Source organism: Chelonia mydas, chromosome 17 (genome assembly GCF_015237465.2).
Source record: "Chelonia mydas isolate rCheMyd1 chromosome 17, rCheMyd1.pri.v2, whole genome shotgun sequence".
Taxonomy (NCBI): domain Eukaryota; kingdom Metazoa; phylum Chordata; order Testudines; family Cheloniidae; genus Chelonia; species Chelonia mydas.
The window spans coordinates 8,754,215-8,776,516 of NC_051257.2; the positions used below are offsets into that span (position 1 = coordinate 8,754,215).

At 43.8% G+C, this 22,302-nt stretch overlaps 1 protein-coding gene across 13 annotated transcripts in view; it reads right to left on the reverse strand.

The window, feature by feature from the left end:
* The window catches only part of MSI2 (musashi RNA binding protein 2), a 389,199-nt gene that overhangs the window by 159,799 nt on the left and 207,098 nt on the right, over positions 1–22,302 (reverse strand). For 12 of the 13 annotated variants that reach the window (XM_043531405.1, XM_043531404.1, XM_037880473.2 and 9 more), the window contains one exon: positions 14,300–14,348. In XM_043531405.1, the coding sequence (XP_043387340.1) occupies positions 14,300–14,348 (49 nt within the window). Of the gene's footprint in view, positions 1–14,299; positions 14,349–14,585; positions 14,779–22,302 lie in introns of those variants that run through there. The other variant, XM_043531409.1, reaches the window with a different exon arrangement.

Sequence of the window (22,302 nt, forward strand, 5' to 3'; positions counted from 1 at the left end):
TCATACTTTGAGACCTGGTTCTCCATTACCCTGAACCATTACAGAGTAAATGCAAAACACTAACCCCTCAGACTTAGTAACATTTTGCATTGCTTTCAATGCCTGGGCAAGGCACTAGACAATGGAGATTCTTCCCCTTTATCTTATATTTTATAGGGAAATGGGCATGGGGAAGGAATGAGTCCAGAATGGATTGTTTCACCTCCACAGGAACTGCCTGAAAGAGGGCTAGTTGAATTAAACAGATTGGAAAATCCTTAATGTGGTTCTCCCTCTCAGAAGAAAATGAAATACACAACGGTTTTTAGCTTGTGAATATTAGACGGGAGGACAGAGCGCAAGTGAGAGCTCCTGGAATCACCATTATCCCTGACTATTTTAAAGTTTATATTCAGCTTAGAGACCAGTCTTTTAATTGGAGGGTTTCTACATGAGTCACTGGTCACGTTGCAACCTTGTTGTTGTTTTTAAAGCATTTGTTTATTTAACAAGAAAATAAAAATAGCGACATCCCTCGAGTGCTGCTCTGGAAAGCAGATTCTCTTCCCTTCTTTAGGGAAAGTGTTTGGAGACATCTACTCCTTAGGTGCATTCTGGCTAGAACAGCTGTTCTTTCTTTTCTCTCTTTTGGATGCAATTTTCATTACTGGTATAAAATTAAGCAATAAGGTATGACAGACAGCACATAGCTGGGCAATTATTCCAAGCCTCAGGTGGCGTTATACAGCATGAGGCTAGGGGCAGAGTGACTGTAACCACCCGAGACGTTCAATAATCGCCTTGAAATGCATGGCCAGGAGCCTTATTCACTATTATGAAATGGAATCTACTGGGATGCAGGACTCATATTGGTTTGAATGCATTTACTTTTACATTTAATGTGAGGTGCTCTATTTCGGTGGCAATGGCTGCTGTACAGGAAATTAAAGACAAGGAAAGTAGATCCAAGAATTGGCAGCTTGCTTGCCTCCCCCATTTTCCTCCACCTCCCTATTAACTAATGCAGTGCTGGTGAAAAGCACCAGGTCTGTCAACCCTAGTGGAAACCGACACCTTTATTTTTTGAACATGCACAACATGAGTATCAGCAACGCACACCACTCAACTGTTAGGGTTAAATGCTGGCCTACGTGGGAGGGCGGATAATTCAATCACAGTCTCCATTTCCTCTTTGGCCTCTCTGCTGATGCCGACAGCAAGAGGGGCAAACGTGCCAAATATGAAGTGGCTGTATATGATTTGGACACCTGTCCATCAGGAGCTGGACCCAAACCACGAGCTCATTCTATGTGGACCGCCGAGCCGGCCTTGGCTGATCACAGCTTTCAGCTGCTCTCCACCTGGGATAGATTTGAACCTGATACCTCCTGGTCTAAAGAAACGTTTATGAATAGAATTATTAAGCACTGTACACTTAAAAGTGAATGTCTACAATAAGTTAAGGTATAATATGTTAATATTTATAATAAATTAGAGTATATTATAAATGTACTAATATCAAGTATCAATAGCATAACCACAGCCTACATAAGTATGCGTATAGGTGTGAATGACTGTACACGGTTCAGCCATTCCTCCTTGCTGTAAACTGTGAATAATATTAACTAGTGAATTCTCACAACACCCATGTGAAGTTTTTAAGCCAATGTTTGGTAAACCACTTTGGAAAAAATCCTAGCTACAGCTATGCGTCTTCAGATCCCCAGTGCAGTTCACGGAGGACAAGTATACAGTATACACTGCCTCCGTACTCTCAGGGTTAAATTCTATATCTGTGTTGAAAAACACACATCCTTAGGATAAATTTCACTAGCTGGGGAGTGTGTGTAAGGAACCACCTAGGGCAGAGTGAATGCTTCTCTCAAATCAACTATTCTCTCTAGAGCCCCATTACAAAGTGATAAAATTAACATGGGAAGAAAAAGTAGTGCCATCTATAAATAATACCACCACCACCCATTGGTTTTCTCTTACTTACAACTTTTAATCCATAACTCTCAATGCACTTTACAACAAGAGGCAAGTGTCGCTGACATGTACATACATATGGCTGCCATCCCATCATCTCCTGGGTTAGGGAGAATCTTAGGGCTAGTCTAACACGAGCAGCGCGACAGCAGTGCAGTTACACCAATGCAGCTGTGCCACTGTAAAAAGAAAAGGAGGACTTGTGGCACCTTAGAGACTAACCAATTTATTTGAGCATGAGCTTTCGTGAGCTACAGCTCACTTCATCGGATGCCACTGTAGCGTATCTGGTGAAGATGCTCTATGCTGACGGGAAAGAGCTCTTCTATCGGCATAATAAAACCACCTCCGTGAAAGGCGGTAGCTATGCTGGCAGGCGTAGCTCTCCCATGGACATAGCCATGTCCACACCTGCGCTTAGGTCAGTGTAACTTACATCGCTCAGCGGGATGACTTATTCGCAGCCCTGAGCAACATAAGTTATACGAACATAAGTGGTAGTGCGTACAAGCCCTAAGGTTCCTTTCCTAACCTTGCTTCAAAAAAGTAGGATATGTGAGTGGCAGGAACTCTGCCAAAAAAATTACACTGAATTAGCAAATGTAGGCAATATTTCTACTTATTTTAAATCCAGGTTTTTTCTAAGCTGTTTTGGGACTTTTTTTTTTTTTTTATTAAAGTGCACATGATCTTGTTTTACTTGAACCAGACAGCAATGACCAAATAATTTCAGAGATTCTTCATCATTTTTATGTATAAGAGATTAAAATGTCAGTTGTAACTTCAGAGGTCAGTTACAAAAGTGAATTTCTGGCAGCTGTGCAGAACATGAAAGGCTATTTTTCACCTTAGAAAAAAAACATTCTTCTTCGTCAAAACTTAGACAATATCTTACTAACAATACCTCTCCTGTCTCCTTCAACAAGCAGAATGATTATACCAATTGCTTGTACCTGGACATTTACTTTTACGTACTGATATTCACTAGAAAGGGACAGTCGAAATGCCAAGCGCAGTGCACTCAAACTCCTCTTTAACAGGAATACATGGAAAGGAAATAGTAAACTCTGCTTCCCTTTCCACATGTGTGTTTAGGTCTTATTGATATAAATAAGAAGTTCCCACGCATGCTAAAAGTGCACAAAGAGCACATAAAAAGCAGCAATATATTTCCAGTCTGAATAGTTTATTTTTAGATCAAAAACAACTGCACAAAAGCTAAGTCTCCACCAGAGAACAGGTCTCAGAGCAGCAGCTGTGTTAATCTGTATCTGCAAAAAGAACAGGAGTACTTGTGGCACCTTAGAGACTAACAAAAGTTGTTAGTCTCTAAGGTGCCACAAGTACTCCTGTTCTTTTCACAAGAGAACAGTGTATGTCTCTACTAACCAGCTTCTTCTAAGCAATTTCAAGATGAGAAGCGTTACACAGCTGCACATGCCACCAGGCAATTTGGGTCCGATTTTCAAAAGAGCTGAGTTCCTGTTTGGCCCTTATTTAAACACCTAGATTATCCCAAGTGTTTAGTACACCTGGTGCTGAGCTTTAGGCAACATCTGGCCATACATGCAACAATGGGAGCTGCTGAACACTGAGCACTTTGGTAAACCTGGCCCTTTGTTTAGGTGCCAAAATGGGAGCTGAGCAAACTTGAAAAATCAAACCCCAATTGTGAGTGGCAAGCACTTGAAAATCTGGCACTTGAAGCACGCATGTATGTTTCCCTAGTTTCTAGAATCTGCTAGTTCTGTCTAAAGTACTCCTGTCACAAGATGTACAAGTGGTGAGAATTTTTGCTGCATCTTTGCAGAAGCCCATGCACAAATTTGAGCCACATCTAAGGTTCCAGTGGAATGAATGTGTGGCAACTGGGAGATCTGTTAATCGGTAGGAACACAACACTGTTTGCACCATCCAGACAGAGGAAAGAGGCCCAGGTCATATGCTGTCACCCTGCCTTCTTGGATCATTCCAATGCACATGGGAGTAGTTAACTACTAAGAAAACACTGAGGGTTTTGTTGACACTTTAAAACCAGCTAATGCTACATTTAACAGCAGTGATTACAGTTTGGGAGAATCAATCACTTATAACCTCTCTTCTTCTCTGTGTGTGTCCTGCTGCTCAACATGGAGCACTGGAGAACTATGCATTGTGTGCAACCCTGGCTATTAAATGGAGGGCACATGAATAGCTTCAGCATACTCCAAAACAGTAGTTTTGAAGTCGAGAGCTTCTCAGTGCTTGCTAAAGTGTGTTCTGATGTCTTCTTTGCAAGTGCAAAATTACAAGTCAGTGGGTTCACCCTCTCTTGTGCCCTCCTGACTCATTGTTAATAGACAGCTGGGGGAGGGACTTAGAAAGGCGAGTTGCCCCAAATTAACGAGAATCTTCATATACTGCATCCCACCTCCATTTGGCTCAACTCTAGATTAAACAACTTGGCAGATAGTTAACAGGCTCCCCGTCTTTTCGTCTGGACGCTTTTCATCCATCCCTCCTCTCCTTTTCCAGCAGTCAACATTCACCCACTAATTCTTCTCTGCCTAGACAGATACGGCAAACAAGCCTCCGCAAAAGCCACACGACCACAGTTCTTGGGATCACTCAGCAAGGAGTCATGCAGCAGAACAAGTAAGTGCAGCCACAGTCTCACTTTATCTGCTTGACACTCTAGGCAGCAAATTCGGAGGCCTTCTAGAGCTCTCTTACATAATGAAGTTAGAAGGACATTCATCTTGTGAGATTCTTTCCAACCCTCAAGATCAATAACTAATGTGAATTCAAGATTTTATCTGGGGTCTGCAAGGGTAACAAAATCAACTTTTTTTTTCCAATTACTAAATCCTTCCACGATTAACCCAGTATTTTTCAACAGGCTCTCTCACCTTCCATGGGCTAAAGAAAGTAGTCTTTCAAAAAGTTCTGAGCATTTCTCTCTCTCTCTCTCTCCTTAGAGTGCAGAAAAAGCAGACTGGCAATATTTTCCTTCCACTAAGAAATGGCTAATATTATTATCAGCTAAGCTGAACCAGTGACTTCTGCTTTATAAAGTATTAGCTCATCAGGTGAAAGTTGCTGCAATGAAATTACCAAACTAAAAAAAGAACCATTGCAAGCTATTATTATATTGCACGGGAATAAACCAGAGAATTGTTTTTCATCCAGTAACCCAACAGCAGACCATTCCATCAATTAAACACTTAAATGGATTTTTGCATCCTCCAATAAGTACAGGAAGGCAGATCGGGATGAAATATAATACCTTCGAATACTGCTTTTATTAGACAGCATCTAGGAATGGACAGCCAGATGAGAGACCACCACACGCAACAAAGTGGTTAGCAAATCATGCTATTTTCATATTTTGGAGGTCCAACAGTGGTTGTACCAGGTTACTGGAAATTGCTATGAGTGGGACTTCGAAAGCTTCCCATAGACTTCAGATAAGAGCAGAGCTAGCCCAATGCTGAGCAGTTCTGAAAATCTACCCTGTATCACTGGTTAATATCGAGTATTATTTAGATTTGCTATTTAATGTTACACATCTAGACACGTTACACTGTATTCCATCCTTTCAAGAAACAGAAATTGAATTTTAATATTTTCCCCATTCCCTTACCTCTGGTGTAGTAACAAGAGAAAAATCACAACAGACATTTTATCAACTACTTCTCTTTTCCTTGTCTTTTTTGAGAATTAAGACTAACCCAAAAGTGGTTTCAAGGATTGCTATTCACACTGCCACTGCACACGCCTGCATTGTAAACAGGTTTCAAAATCCAATCAGAATGTAATAACTGGTAAAATCTGGGGTGCTTTATGCAGGATCGATATAGCAGAACCCTCTTCATTACAACAACCTGGTAGACAACTTACCAGCCTGATTAAGAGTGGCCACTTGTTCAAACAAAAAGTGTCTGCAAAGACTTAATGACATAAAACACTAGAATAAAAATGACTCACTGCATTTCATTTAAGGTGATATTTGTTTCTTCTTTTCACCTTTATTTGGCAGACAAAGATCCAGAGTTTAGCATTTAATATCTATATAGCATCTGCTCAAGCAGAAAAATGATTTAGCACCAGCCAACTGCTTCTGCCATTAGGAGAAATTTGAGCTAATACCGTCTCAATTAAGTAGCAGTCATTGCCATTCACTACCACAAGGATAAAGTCAGTTCTCTGGGAAACAGCGTGGTAAGTGTAGCTGATCCTCCAAAGTGTTGAATGCTCCTGTGAGGAACCGCAACTCCCTCGTCAGCTGAAGTGCTCAATGCCACACAAGATGGAGGCCCAAGTCCAGTTTAAGTGGCCTATACTAGAAATGGCAAGATCTCTTGCAACGGGCATTTCAGCATCTGTTAGTCCTGAATGAATGGCTGGGTCTTCACTTCCCAGTCCTTCAGGACTCTTTCAAACAATTCACGTAAGGACGCTAATATGAAGAGAGACACTATTGAGTGCAAGTAGTAAAACAAGGCTATAAAAAAAATCAAAGCCAATAAAATAAAAATATCACAGAAATGCTAAAAACTTGTTGCTTCCCTTCCCCCTCTCCCCAGTTTGCATTAAGGGACTGGGGCTTTTTAGAAGCAAAGGTGCCCTCTGTCTACGTAGCCCTCAACTTCAGTAGTTATGAAACTTTTCTTCAGATAAGATAATGGAAAGTTGTTTTTGACAGGAGACTCCATCCTCTAAGGGCTTATCCCTCAGGCTTGCACCTGATAACACAGGGCTACCAAACACAATATTCCATCTCCCTCCAAAGTGTATATAAAAATAGCTGAATTGGAGCTGTTAAAGCACATCTCAGCAATAGCATGGAGCACAAACATAAATGTTTCCCAGCGCCCAGGTGGTTTGGAAAGTGCTTACAGCAGCACAGTGTCACACAGAGGAGACACATCAAGGATCACCTTGAGATCAGAAATGGAAAGGCACAAGGAGAATTGACGCTGCGGGAAACAAGGAAAGACGAACTCATCACTGTTTGATTTTTTTTACTCTACACTGCAGCCTCCCCCCATCCTCACAGTGGTGCCCACAAGAGCAGCACTACCCTACCAGGTAGAGTGAATCCTTGGGTTTGGGCAGTAGATAATCCTGTGAAAAGACTGCCACTGGAGTCAGCTGGCAAGAGCAAGGGTAGATATATGTGGGATGTGTGTGCAGAATCAGGCCCATGGTCCTAGTGGGGATTAGAACCCAGGACTTTTGGGTTCAAAAACAAAAGCCTCTGCCATTTAAACTAATAGAGCATCTCCATCAGCTACCTAGAGAGTATAGCTTTTATCTTCTCTCTGGGTCAGTCACTAGAGGGCAACAAAATCCTACAGACTTCACCCAACACATTATACATGCAAAGTTGTGCAGTCTGGTTATGCTGCAAGATGATGCATTCCCTTGGATCTCAGGATTCTACCTACTGTGCTCCCGACCTACCTCTGAGGTAGAAGAGGAAGTAACTTTCATGAATTACCAAATGTAATTCTCAGACAGAGTAGGTAGACAATAAAAATCCCAGAGTAGGAGTCTGCAAACTGAAGCTGCAAATGCCTGAGGAAAGAAAAAGTAATGAATCCATATTCATTTTGGAATACAACTCCTTGGGCCACCTGCTGTGTGTTGCATAAGCCACTTCTTAGTCTGTAGAGTTTAAGCAAAGAACACGGAGAGTGGTGGGTAGAAAAATCGCTGGAACATGTTCAGTCTGGCTAAATCTCCGCCTTGCCGAGGAATTAGCCCCTCGGTGCTCCTTTAACTTCATCATCCCAGTGGACCAGGTCAGAGAGGACACTTAGCCCACCTTGTGCCAAGGACAAGCCCCATGTAACATTGCTCTTAAACACAATACGCAACTGAAGATCTTAACCGGGGGAGGATATGTCATGTCTGTTTTCAGGTTGGCTGAAAAGAAGACATTGGAAATATCCTCAAAAATCAAGGAAACCATTTGGAGCTGGACTTCCAAAGTTAGGTAAAGGGCTTGGACAAAGAGTTCCCATTCATTTCTAATGGGATTTGGGTGTTCAAATTTTTTTGGTGGCTTTGAAAATCTCAGCCCTTCAAGTTTTGTTTTTTTGTTTTGTTTTGTTGCAATTTTAAATAGAAGTATTTTATGGAAGACATAGTGGTGAGAGGAAAAAAGATTATCAGCAAGTTTTTGTACTCCAGCAACCAGCAGTCACTAGGCTCCCTACTGAAGCAAATTGACACACACAATGAATAATTTAGAAGGAGTGGGTCATGAGCTCAAGTCTCCTGATTCTGCCATAGAGACAGAGGATGAGGCAACTCGCTCAAGCCAGCGGTCCTGGTGTTCTAGGAAATCGGGCTTGGCCGCTATCCCCACACTAATTTCCAGGGCTTGTAGCACTTCTTGACTTTACTCAGAATACTCTAAACTTCTTGGCAGTCTCCCTAAACAAATGAGCTATATACATTACTCCAAGAAGCTGACACTTTTGTGGCTCAGACAATAACTGTATCAGTCAAGCAAGCCCGCACAAAGAGTAAACACAGGAACACAAGTGGCTGGAGTCTGAAAGACAAATTACATAAGCTGTTAAAATCTGTTTCCACTTGGGGGAAGAAATCATGAGCCATGTCAGGTTTTTATTTCCCCCCGTAACATGTTAAAGCAGAGAGGTGTTTATAGTGTAACATCTATATCATACACAGGGAGCCATATACTGAGAGACAGAAGCATACCATTTAATACTACTGGAGATTCCCATTGAAAATAATCCCGCATCAACTTTCAGAGCACTCTACAAGCAATAAAAAGAAAAGGAGTACTTGTGGCACCTTAGAGACTAAAATTTATTTGAGCATAAGCTTTTGTGAACTACATGAAGTGAGCTGTAGCTCATGAAAGCTTATGCTCTAATAAATTTGTTAGTCTCTAAGGTGCCACAAGTACTCCTTTTCTTTTTGCAGATACAGACTAACACGGCTGCTACTCTGAAACCTACAAGCAATAAAGAATGGTTTCAGAGTAACAGCTGTGTTAGTCTGTATTCGCAAAAAGAAAAGGAGTACTTGTGGCATCTTGTGGATCTTTCCACATTATGCATCCGATGAAGTGAGCTGTAGCTCACGAAAGCTTATGCTCAAATAAATTGGTTAGTCTCTAAGGTGCCACAAGTACTCCTTTTCTTTAAGCAATAAAGAATCTTCATCACTCCTGTGTGGTAGGTAAGGGCAAATTACCTTGTGATTCTGCTTCCTCTGAGATACCATCAACTTAGAATTCTCACTCTTGGGTTTTAAAACTCAAGCACTCTTGAAACCTCCAAGAGTCCTATAATGGTGGTATCTTTAAAGAAGTACAGTTATCACCTTTTACATGTGAGAAAAGCGAGTCAGAATGGTTGTGTCTTGCCCAAACTCAGTGAGGCAGCTAAGATTAGAATTCAGGAGTTTCTGGTGCTCATTCCCACAGATCACGCTGCTTCAAAGAAAAACCAAATTATGCTGCCATTAAAGGTACGTGCCAAATTTAAGACCTAATTTCAAGTCTAAAGGAAATTAATACAGCAAGAACTCTGGCTTTTAATTACTACATCTCAAGACTTTACAGGATTACATTTAGCATATGTTCCAGGCAATCTGTACAGAATATAAGGCTGCAAGGGAACGGATGGACTGCACCCAAGATAAGTGGCTGCATAGCCAGGCTGCTCATGGTCAGATAGCCAAGTGCTGGCTGCCTACCTACCTAGAGTTTCTGCTAAACTGTTTCTCCTGTACACGGAGATAAGGAAATGAACAGGTCTTAGAGGCAGCTCACCCTTGGCCATAATTTGAACTTTTAAAGAGAGATTGTGGATGGATTAAGAACACATGGGTTGCAGACAGCACCAACATTTCAGCCTGTCTATCCCACTCGCAATTCAGGACAGGCCTAGACACTCCTTTTTCCAGACTAGCCCAGGATCAATTCCCTCCCAGTCCCCTTCCCCCTTTATAGACACTTGCCTGGGCCCGGTTGAAATATTTGAAATTTCAAAATTTACAAAATTTCTGAATGGTTAACTATAAACTAAAAAACAACAACAAAGAGCATTTCCCCACCTCGTTTCTTTGATCAGCTATGGGCTGAATAAAATTTTGTTGAATGTTGAAATTTCAAATTTTGGGGAGAAAAAGAGGGACTTAAAAAAAAGATTTTTATGACTAGTTTCCTCTTCCCAAATAGCTCTGTTTTGTCTTCTTTTAAGGAGTTCTGTGTCTTCTCATTGTTTTTGCACCTATTTAATGAAAACGGATTGAGTCAAGTCAGCAGGAGTCCCTGATACGGACACACTTAATTGTTTAGCTTGCAATCCACACGATCTAAACTGGGGCCATGTCTACACTGCGGCTGCTACAGCAGCATAGCTGTGCCACTGTAATCCCATAGTGTACACACAAACTATAGCAACGGAAGTAGTTTGCCCATCGCTGTAGAAAATCCCCCTTCCCAAGTGACGGTAGCTAGGTCAAAGGAAGCATTCTCCAGTTGACCTAGCTGCAGCTGTTCCGGAATTTAGTCAGCATAGGCACACTGCTCAGAGGTGTGGGTTTTTCACAGCCCTGAGTGCTGTAGATATATCAACCTAATTTTAAGCGTAGACCAGGCCTGATATAAACACTTAATTGTGCCTCCTGCTCAGGAAGTCCACTGATTAGGTTTTTACAACTGATTTAAAGTTAAAATAGTGTAAAAACCATGTGTAGACCAGCCCTCGGTCCTTGAGCCTCCTCTCAAGCGAAGCAGATAGCTGTGTAATTTGCTGCTGTTGAATACTTTCACTGCACTGACTGCCCCTCCCTGCTCCACAGGGCCCTGAACTCAGAGATCCTACCTTAATCCACCCCTGAAATCGGTGAACAGGGATTTAACATCAGTGGAAGGAAGAGTGGTTTTGTGGTTAAGACAATGAACAGGAAATTCAATGAACTGAATTCAGTTCCCAGCTCTAATACAGACTTCTTGGGTGAGAGACTTCAGTCCTTCTGCGTACCAGTTTCCCCATCTGCAATGTGGGAATAAACTGTACTCCTTTCTCCCATCCTGTCTGTCTTGTCTATTGGACTGTAAGCTGTTTGGGGCAGAGATGGTCTCTCAGTATGTGTTTAAATAGCACCAGGAAGCCATAGTCTCAATCGGGGGCTCTAGGCATTACTGTAATATAAATAAATCAATAATAATGGTCAATTGGCAATTTCAGCCTGGGGGGATATGAAAACCACAGCTGTGATTCCAACTCCACAAACTTGTCTTCCCCTCCTGGTGGGCACAAGTCAATATTCAATCCCATTTGTTACACTGAGCAATCTTTGCTCGAAAGCAACACCAGAAACTCAAGGCAAACCAATGGATAGATGCAGGTGTGATTGGAGGGAACTGGTTCTACTTGCCCTTTGCTAAAGATGCAGGCAAGGAAAGGTGTCAATAGAAAGTTACTATCATCCACCTCCAGGGCATTAATTAATCCTTTAAACAAACATCAAAGCCCAGTGCTTGACACCCACCCAAGTGCCTTCATTATTTCTATTTTACACGGCACCATTATGAATCCAAACCAGCCACAAAACATCCTCCCCATCCATCTGCATGTATCCACTTTTTGGTTCTTGTCTTACACTGAGAAGAGATCAGAAGCTCTTTGGAGCACAGACCATCTTTTTGTTTGGGTTTATGCCGCACCTAGCACAATGGGCTCCTGATCCAGGACTAGGGCTTCTAGGTACTACTCCAGTGCAAATAAACAGTACAACCACCACCACAACTGCTCACTGCTTCCCCCTCCAACATCTTCCCATTACATTTTCCTGAGCTGTCAGACCTTCAGACTGAAAACAGCTTTACCTGATCCAGTGAGACATGAAATATGCAGTTTTAGGAGGGGAGATGGGGGTGGGGGAATTATATTTATTCTAGCACTGACACCCAAGTCTCTCATAATTGGGGTGCATTCACTCCACTCCTTCATTAAGGATAATTAGACCAAATGGCTCCTTAAATATCTGTGGAATGCATCCTTATTACTTGCTTTAAGGACGAATGGCTTAAAGTGATACACTGGGGTTCCCAGAGCCCTTGTTTCCCGTGCACCCCAACACACCATACATTCTTACCCCAAACCACTGGCTGGAGTTTTGTGTTATAAATACCAGACTCCTGCCAGCAAAGCAGAGGACTCAGATCAAAGGTGCAAATGAAAGGAGGAAACCACAGAGTGAGATTTTCCGAAGCGCTCAGCACTGACCTAACTCTGCTCCCGTTGAAGTTAACGGTAAAACTCCGACTGACTTGGAAAGCAGCTGATTTAGGGTGATGTTGGCAGCATGGAAAATCCTATCCTACATGCATAATTACAGGATCTAACCACGCAGGGCCACATTTGCATTCAAAACTGGCAATCGCGCATGCCAGAGCAATTGTTATCTCCCTGCCTACTCCCTAATCTCCAAGTCATGCTTCACTCCACACAGCTCCCGTGTCCTCCTTTGCTCACTTCTCACTCCGTGCCATCTTCCAAGCACGAGGGACAGTCAACATACCCCATGTATCCTCCCTTCTCCTGCAAACTCATTTATTCCATTCATCACGCAGCTTCGTCCCCCTTGAAGCAGGGATTCCACCTTTTATCTGGCATAAAACACCACGTCCATTACAACGCTAGAATAATAAAATAAATAATCAAGTCCACATGCAGACTGGTGCCCACCATTTGTGTTACCCAATCCCAGTGCATGTCTGTTTTGAAGGCACCATCTAGGGACTGATTTTGGAAAGGCTCCTGCATCCCCTCCTCCCCCATCCCAGATTTCTAACTCTGTTTTCTCCCTTCAGCAGTGACATGTCAACCAGATAAACCCAACCTAGGCAGCAGGAAGAATAAATGGAAATGAAAGCACATGCATTCAAAACTGACATCAAGTGAGAAAACTTCTCCCTTCCCCTCCTCAGAATTAAGCCTGCTATGCTGGAAAATGGCCCACTGGCCCGTGGAAGTTAATTAGGGAGCATTTTGGAAACACTTGGTAGCAGCCTCCCCACAAAGTGGCCAGTACAAGGAGGAGCCAAGATAAGCCCAAAGACCGTTCTCATTCTGCCTTGAAAATAGGCTCCGTGATGTTAGACTAGCAGGGCAAGAAGCAGAGAGGGACTCAGAGGAAATGAAGGCTGAGAGGCAGCAGAGAGGCAAAACGGTTAAGCAGAGAAGACAGGAGATGGAGGGACTGAAGGAGGGAGACAAGGTACAAGAGGATCCTAGAAGGAAGAATCCAAGAGGATCTAAGTGCCAGACTGATGTTTTGCTGTGCACGTGGTCAATGTCCTGTACTGTAAAGACATCCAGCCTCCAGTTCCCAAGCTATAACTGGTGATTACAAAGGAGGAGCAGCATTTTGGAGCACGGTCTCTGAGCAGCAGCGTTGCGGGGGGTAGGGGGAAGAGGCTGTGAAAAGATTGCAGTGGGTTAAAGAGTGACAGGTGTCTTACTTCTAAGGAAAAACGGAACCTCTAATACTGGCATTGTCAATTGGCACGTCCAGGCATGCTTCTAGTTGCTAGTATAAAAGACCTGCATATGCATTCAAGTGTGCACGTGCCCTGGGTGTGTGCACATTTAGAGAGTGGGTGGAAGCCAGTTGGCAATTGGGCCCAATCTGGTCTAAGCTACACTGATGTAAGGGAATTGCAACTTGCTCATCCTCAAGTGTAAACAGGCATCACAGGCTCATGCAGATATCTGTTATGGGGCCTCAGAGTATGTCATGTGTACAAAACACGGAGAGGTTTGAGTGAGTGCTTATCCCCTTAGTACTGAAGGCTGCACCCACTTGCCATACATCTTTGTTGGGCCACAAAAGGGTGACCAGGGAGAAAACTGAAAATTTCTTCCAGCTCTAAACGTTACTCTGTCCCTTTCCACCTCAGCATCAGATGCCTAAGGATCCCCCCAGTGTGCCACACTTATCTCCACACAAGGCCACGTATCCCAGCAATCATCCTTCCACCAAAGTCAAGCTGAATAGAACTTTCTTTGGGCCACGAAGACAGGACTCTATAAAGTGGCCAGAAGAGTTGTGTCTGTTGAGAAATCCAAGCTACCCCCAGACACACATAAAAACCGAGGCCCGAGCACACCCACCTCTGCCTTGATCCCGCCACACGGGGAGGTGGCTCACCTCCCAGTCTCCTTGCATGGCAGCACTGAAAGCTGCTGTTGGGGCCACTGGGCCAGCCAGACCTGCGGTGTTACATTCACCACACAGAGTTTTTGCATTTGCCAACTATAAAATGAGGCATCTGAACTCAGATGCTCTCTCTTACCTCTATGCCTGTTGGTAGTCTTGTCAAACATAAGCATGGCATCCTCTACCTGCAAGACACAAGAGGCATGTTTTAGTACATTTGTTACAAGGTTAATGAAGACATACAAACAAATCAAGTACTGGGGAGGCACGGTTGGGGTAGTGGCAGGGTAAATCCAGGTATGGCAGGCCACATGGATTCATCATATCTCATTTCCTTTGCTTGGAGTCAGCTCTTTCTTTTGGAAACCTGCCACTGTCAACAAAAAGCCTAGCTGGCATTTGATCCTAGAGGGAAAACGCACTTTTAAAGTTTTATTGCCCTAAAAAGCACAAACATCCAAGTTGCTTTTTTTCCTCCGTTCTTCTTCTGAGGCAGCTGGAGAGAGATAAGGAGGGGCCCCAGAGTCACTGATGCAAATCAAGCCCATGACTTCTCCAGCGGCTATCACTGTGCTGGATGGGAATTAGAAGATTTCAAAAAGTATGTGTCGGGCAAAATCTAGTCAGCCAAAAAGGTATTCAGAGGTTTTCAAGAGGCCTTTTGAAAAGCAACAGGAAGAAGGGAGGGGGACAGAGGTTTAATTTGCATCAGGTTTGGCATTTCCACTTCAGAAGAGAGGGCTGCCTGATGAAATGTATTGAAGCGCAACAAAAATTACTTTCAAGTTTCATCACTCTTTGCATGATTTATTCCACCTACATTTAATCTGTGCAGCCACACCTACATTTTACATTTATTTTTGACTGAGGCTGTGCGGGGATTTCTTTTTAAGTACATTGTATTTTAAACTGTTCAGAGACTCCAGAAACTTCAGCAGGATGCTGCTGCACTCTTATGGAAAAGTCCTATAGAATTTAACAGAAAATTATAACCTCTGAATAGACTTTTAACTACTATTTAATAAAGAATTATATCTCTGCTTTAGACAAGATGATGGTGAAAAACAAACATACAAACTCCAAGCCACAAAATGGATCTCATTCTTTATTCAACTCTCATTTTTTTACAATAACTTCTACAGTTGGGTTCATCCCTATTGAATTCTACAAAGAATTTCTCCCCCCCCCCCACCTAAAAAACCATATTATTTACCCACTCATTTTAGAAAAACTGATTTATTTGAAGAGTCACTCTGCAATGGCACCCACCCTGCAAAAATTACCATGCAGGTGATGCAGGGAGAGAATAGTCCCCAAGGATAGCTCAATCTTGCATGCTTTAAGCATGTACGGTGTTACAAGTCTTAGACTTTGCAGGGCAGTAGCATAATTTGGGAGAGTGATTAAAAACACAGGGTGGACCTGTCCCTATTACAGTGTTGGAGGCAGCTTCCATGATACAGTAGAAATTGCAACGCAGTAAAACCTCAAACTGTGCTTAGACTCCTTTTAAACCCCATTTCAGCTAACACTGCTGAGTCCCATTCACATTCATTTGCACAAATGTGCTGAAAACAGCCTGAGCTGAAAGGACGTAACATGCTTCCCTCCTTCTGTTTAATCCTTCATCCACAGCATGAACGGGACCTAAACCACTGGCACAATGAGAATCCAAACTAAATTAAGTATATTGTTCTGTCACCTCACTCCCCTTCCTTACCTCATAAAAAAACAACACAAAACAAAAACAAAAAAACCACACACACAGGTGTCAGTAAGGTTAGAGAGCAAATAAGGACAATTCCCTTAGCTCTCATCGGTGCCCTGGAATTACGGGTTGATCTGTGATTGTTAAAATTCTCAAAGGCTTCAAGCACACAGGGATCAGAATCATGTTTAGCAGCTAGCCCAGTTTCTCTGAATAACATGCATTCTCTTTTCTTCACCTATACCCCCCTGGAGCATCACTGAAAGCAAACTGTGTGCTGAACACCCCTTTGTCCCCAAGCTAGTCAGTCTACACAGTACAGCTTTAGGACACTGTTCACCACAAAATCTTTGTCCAAAATCCCAACCCCAGCCTGGAGAGGGCCCCCAGGGCTCATCTGCACTATAAATAACATAACAAGAGGTCCAGTCCCACCACTATGTTGCATCTGGGTCAGAGGACAACAATCAGAATGTACAATGTGGAAAGGTTCTCACGACTGTAACCAGGCCAGAAGCCTCAATCCTCGACCAGGGGTGTCATTACAAAGTAGTGCCTTGTATAGGGATTTGAACGGCTGTGGACATCTGAAGCACAGGGTGAGTTTCCCCTGCCACGGGGAGCCTGTAACCCAGGCTAACAGAGCATGATTCTTTAGCCTGCTGTAGCAGCTCGACCAACACAGAGGCTAAAGTTGGTGTTGTTTTAAAAGGCTGCTTTGGTAGCTAGGAAACAAGGGCTGAACAAACAGGTGCCCAAAAGGCATTGCTCTGCAGCGCTCATCAACAAAGGGAACAACTCTGTGTCCAAAGGGAAAGTAATGCACAGGGTGATGTTGATCCTACTGCACCTCATCCATACCCCAGAAGACAGCACTAAGCTGATTAGCAGAATGCTGGTCTCTGTGCACTAATTCCCCAAACTCCTCCCTCTTTACTGAACAACAGTTTACGAGGGGCACTGAAAATACACATCCTTCTTTAGAGGTGAACTACAGAAGGAAAAAAAATGCATTGGCCTTTTGCTCATTTCTCCCCATCTCCACTGAAAATACCACAAGGGACAAGGTCTGGACAAGAGCTCTGCAAATTACAGATGTCTTTTTGATTGAAAAGAAAAAAAAAACCCAAGTGTTTAGGGTCAAACTGAAACGTAAAAAAACAAATTCATTTCCGGCAGAATGAAATACTTAAGTTGGATTTCAAGTACTTTTTTTTTGTTTTGTTTTTTTATTAGAGGACATCTTAAAACAAAAAGTTCTTTTGATTTGAAAAAGCAAAATGTTTCCGTTTTTTAGTGTGTGTTTTTTTAATAAACACAAATAGTTCGTCGAAACTGACATGAATTAGTGAAACATTTTGGTGTTGCTGAATCTGCATTTTTCTCTGAAAAAGAGTTGTCCATAAAAAATTTCACTCCGCTCTGATCCTGACTTCCCTTTTGCTGTGCCGCTGAGGCCTGGCCTTCCCTTACAGAGCTGCAGCTGTGCCGCTGTAGCGCTCAGTGAAGATGGTACCTATGGCAACAGGAGAGTTTCTCTTGTCAGCATAGGTATGCCAGCTCCCTGGAGAGGTGGCAATTCTGTTGATGGGAGAAGCCCTCCTATCAACACAGCATTGTCTACACCGGGAGTTCGGTGGTGTAACTGCATCATCGCTCACAGGGTTGGATTTTCCACATCCAAGTGACGTAGTTATACCCACATAAGTTTGCAGTGTAACCAGGGCTAAGAGAGTCTTATCAGGCAGGACTTCAATAGGCTGAAACCTGATCTGCAGCTCTCAACATCCCTTCCCCTCCTCAACTGTGGATGGCAGGAGGGACAACATGGGCTTCAGCCCATTGGGCAATCATTGTCTCACTCCTCCAAGCAATGCCCAAATCCTGATATGAGAGAAGGGATGGTCTTGGAATTGGACTGGCTCTCAGGAGATGCAAATGTAGTTCCTGGTTCAGCCACGGACTTGCTGTGTGTCCTGGGGAGAGAGACTTCAGCGCTCTGTGCTTCAGTTCCCCGTCTGTCAAATGGAAATTGATGATGTGTTCGCCCTTAGAGTGACTTTGGTGGGAGTTAGGCACCTAATTACCTTTACAAATCTGGTCCAATGCTCTTGCTGTGTGTTCGCACAACACTTACTACAATGAGACCCCGTGCTTGGTCAGGGTCTTTAGTGGACAAATCAGTAACAGTAACTTCCCGGGCTGGGGGAGATTTCTGCCACTTCGGGAGGAAACCATGTGAGCTCAACCATCTTTGTGAGATTTGTGCTTTGTCCACACTGGGAATAGGACTGTAAAAGTTTTGGCTCACAAGCAAAACCATAAAGGAGAGGTAGAGATCCAGGAGTTCAACTCTGAAACCCTGCAAAATTCAAAGGGGTGAAGCAGTTCTGTTGGAGCTGAGTGATTTTGACCAACTTCTAGTTCAAATCTACCCTTAGAAAGTAGCAGAGTGTTTGTAAGCCAGCTGGTGCACTTTCAGCAATGCCTAATTGGTTATCTTTTCTGTTTCCGAAGGTCAGAACATTTTATCTCCGTCTCTGCCCTTTCTGAGTTAACCCCACCCCATATCATTTTTATGGCAGCCATTGTAACAGAAGAATAGTCGCTTTCCTCCATGGTCCCGTGACACAATAGGACTTCTCAATGACTCCTGAATAGATAAAGTGCAATGGTGAAAGAAAAATTCTACTAACGCTTTACAAAATAAAACAACTAAGAGCCAGATAGATAGGGGAGAGAGAAAAATCAATATTGATAAGACTGCGCGCTTAGGAAAACTTTTCACCAGTTGCAAAAGTAAAAGGGAAGAGGGGGAGGTAAAGGGAAAGGGAGGGAAGAAACTTATTAATTCAGAAAACCTATCAATGCTACGGAAATCTGGCAGAACAGCAAGAACTGAAACTAGAAGAATCTGAATATACAAAAGGACTGAATAGAATGAAAAAACCCACACTGCTTCACATACACAGCTTGTTTCTCACGGTTCTCTGTGAATCAAACACAAGTGGCTTGTTTAAGTCTTCATCAAGGAGAAATAAGGGACACAGTAAAGGTAACCGGTAGTAAACCCAGTAGTAAGCATATTGTTCTCTCTCTATTTCAAGAGGTGAGGATAAAAGATCTGCACAAATGAAAATCAAGCAGGTTTGGTTGCTATTCCCAATAAAGATGCATGAGTTAACCCTTTGGTTCAACCTGGGATTTTTCCTGTTTGACTATATTAGGAGTGGCCGGATGCAGCAAATCTTCCAGGTCTTGGTTAAAAACATGCAACCACTAACTTATCTTAAAAGTATGGAAGTTTGTCTAGTGGTGAGAGATGAGACTGGAAGACAGGACTTCTATTCTGAGCTGTGATACTGACTTGCAGTGTGACCCTGAGCAAGTCACCAACCATAATCAGTTTCATCTGTAGACGTCACCGTGCTTTACAAAGATGAAAAAGAATAATTATCCCCACTTTACAGATGGATAAACTGAGGCAGAGAGGTGCAGTGACTTACCAAAGAAACTGCTGACCTACTGTGCAGGGTTTTTTGTGAGGCTGACAGCTTGTTCATTGTTCGGAGCTCATCAGAAAAAACACGCTATAGAGGGGTAATGTAACAGTACTGTAATATGATTAGCTAAGGCGCTTGCTTTTCTACCTGCATTGTAAAACCCCTAGTATAACCCACTGATCAGTGTATATTATATAACCCTCAACTACAGAGCCTGGATCTTTAGCTCAAGTTGTAGAGACTAATGATTTTAGCTGCAGGCATCCCCAGCTCAATCCTGTGTTAGGTAAGGTGGCTATCACATAAAGATGCTCTGTGGGCACCAGGGAAAAAATACTCAGCTACACGTAACTGAAATTGCACAAGTGTTCAGAGTTTTACAAGGCTTTTATTGTGAAGTAAAATTCTCCTCAGCCCCAGAGAGCCTGCCTTCAGAAGAGCAAGCCTGAGAGAGTGGCCTTTGACATGCACCCTGATGGTCAATGCTTGAACTCAGTCAGTCTGAGAGTACATCTACACTGCAAAATAAAGTGGGTTCTTAACTCAGGTTAAAACCTGAGACGACACGGCAACTCGACTTCTAACTCAGGTTTTTTCTAACTCTTGAGATGCATCAGGGAGGAGAAACTAGGGTTGCCAGGTGTCCAGTTTTCAACCAGGATGCCCTGTCGAAAAGGGAGCCTCGCGTCTCTGGTCAGCACAGCTGACTGGTCCGCTAAAAGTCCGGTTGGCCACAGTGGCCAGCTCCGCACAGCTCCCAGAAGCGGCTGGCATGTCCCTCCAGCTCCTAGGCGCACGGTCGGCCAGGGGGGTTCCACATGCTGCCCCTGCCCTCGGTGCAGGCACTGCCCCGAGCACCGGCTCCACAGCTCCCATTGGCCGGGAACCACAGCCAATGGGAGCTGTGGGGGCAGCGCCTGCGGGCACGGGCAGCACACAGAGCCCCAGCCGCTCCGCCTAGGAGCCAAAAGGACATGCTGGCCACTTCCAGGAGCTGCCTGAGGTAAGCGCCTCCTGGAGCCTGCACCCTTCACCCCCCTCCCGTAGCCCAGCCCTAGGTCGGAACCCCCTCCCGCACCCTAACTCCTTGCTCCAGCCATGAGCCCCCTCCTGCACCCACACTCCCTCCTGGAGCCCGCACCCCTAGGCCCCAGCCAAGAGCCTGCTTCATCTCCGGCCCCACCTCAGAGCTCTCATCCCGTCCCACACCCCAACACCCTACCCCAGCTCAGAGCCCCCTCCCACACTGTGAACCCCTCAGCCCCACCCCCAGCTTGGAGCCTCCTGGATCCCAAGGCCTCATCCCCAGCCAGAGCCCTCACCCCCTCCTGAACCCCAACCCCCTGCCCCAGCCCAGTGAAAATGAGCGAGTGTGGGGGAAAGCAAGCGACAGAGGGAAGGGGGATGGAGTGAGCGGGGCGGGACATCTGATAAGGGGTGGAGCCAGGGTGAGGCCTCAGCGAAGGGGAGGGAAGGGTAAGGGTGTTCCGTTTTCTGCAATCAAAAAGTTGGCAACCCTAGGAGAAGCCCAAATCCCAAGTGTTTATGTCCTCTCAGCTCTGTGGGGACAGAAAGGAGAGTTTTCCTCTGCTATCCTATCGGACACCTTTCTATGACACTAAGTTCTCTTTGAAGGAACCTCCTCCCATAGGCCCCAGTGAATAAGTAGGAAAAGAACAAACATAATCACATCTCATGGACGGCTCATTTCTGAGTGCACAAACCTCCAGGCAGGTCACCTCCCTCGAGTTTCATGCAGAAGTGCTTAACAAGAGGCTAGTCCTCCAAAAAAGTACTCAGCAATCTGAAGTGTTATTTAAAAGAAAAATAGTAACATAGACAACCAAAAACAATTATCCCCACACGGCTCGATGTGACAGCTTAAGGAGCTGATTAATCCAAACTAATTAAGAGCAGCAAATGAGAGGGTATTACAAAACACTCGCAAAGTCTCAGCACTTTGGGAAAAAAAGTGCCATATGACTCAAAAGATAATACTAGTAATAAATAAATGGATACTTAGAGTCTGAAACGACAACTTTCCACCCTTCATACACCCCCACATGCACCTAGCTCAGCCCTGAACAAAACTACAACAGGTTTATTACATAAATCTTAAATAATAGGTTTTTAGTTTATTTAATGTTTCTTTTCAATCCACCCAGGGGCCTGGGGAAAGGGAGGAATACACGATCTTTAATCACTGTCTGGAAGAAGGGAAAGGGAAAAAGGCGGGGGGGGGGGGGGGGGTAGGGGGAAGACCAGAAGAGCCAAAGGCTTTAATAATCCTAACAGTTCCTAGGGTTATTTAAAATACATCTGACCCATTCACAAAAGGATTTACAGAGATAAATGTACTTGATATTTTCCAGTTTAACAGCTGCATATATTTAAAGCAACAAAATGAGGATGACCTAAATAAAATGGCTATTAATTATACTTCAGGAGGCTCTGAATTGAATGCATTTGATTCTGCCCAGTAGAAGAATATACAATATTCTTCCTGAACTTCATTTTTCCTTCCTCGTAAGGGTTTGTAACTTCTCTCACTTTTTTCCACGGGACAGGCCCAAATAACCAAAGGAGATCTAACTTAGTCTACATCTACACTACAGCCGGGATCGATGCTCTGAGATCGACCTACCAGCGGTCGATTTAGGGGGTCTGGTGAAGACCCACCAAATCGACAGCAGATCGCTTTCCAGTCAACCCCTGTATTCTACCCCGACGAGACGAGTAAGGTAAGTCAACGGGAGAATTTCTCCCGTCAACCCCCATGGTGTAGACCCCGTGGTAACTCGACCTAAGGTACATCGACTCCAGCTACGTTATTCACGTAGCTGGAATTGCATAGAGTAGGTTGACTTACTGCGGTAGAGTAGACATGGCCTTAGTATGGACCATGTCCGAATGGAAAGATGGATTCAT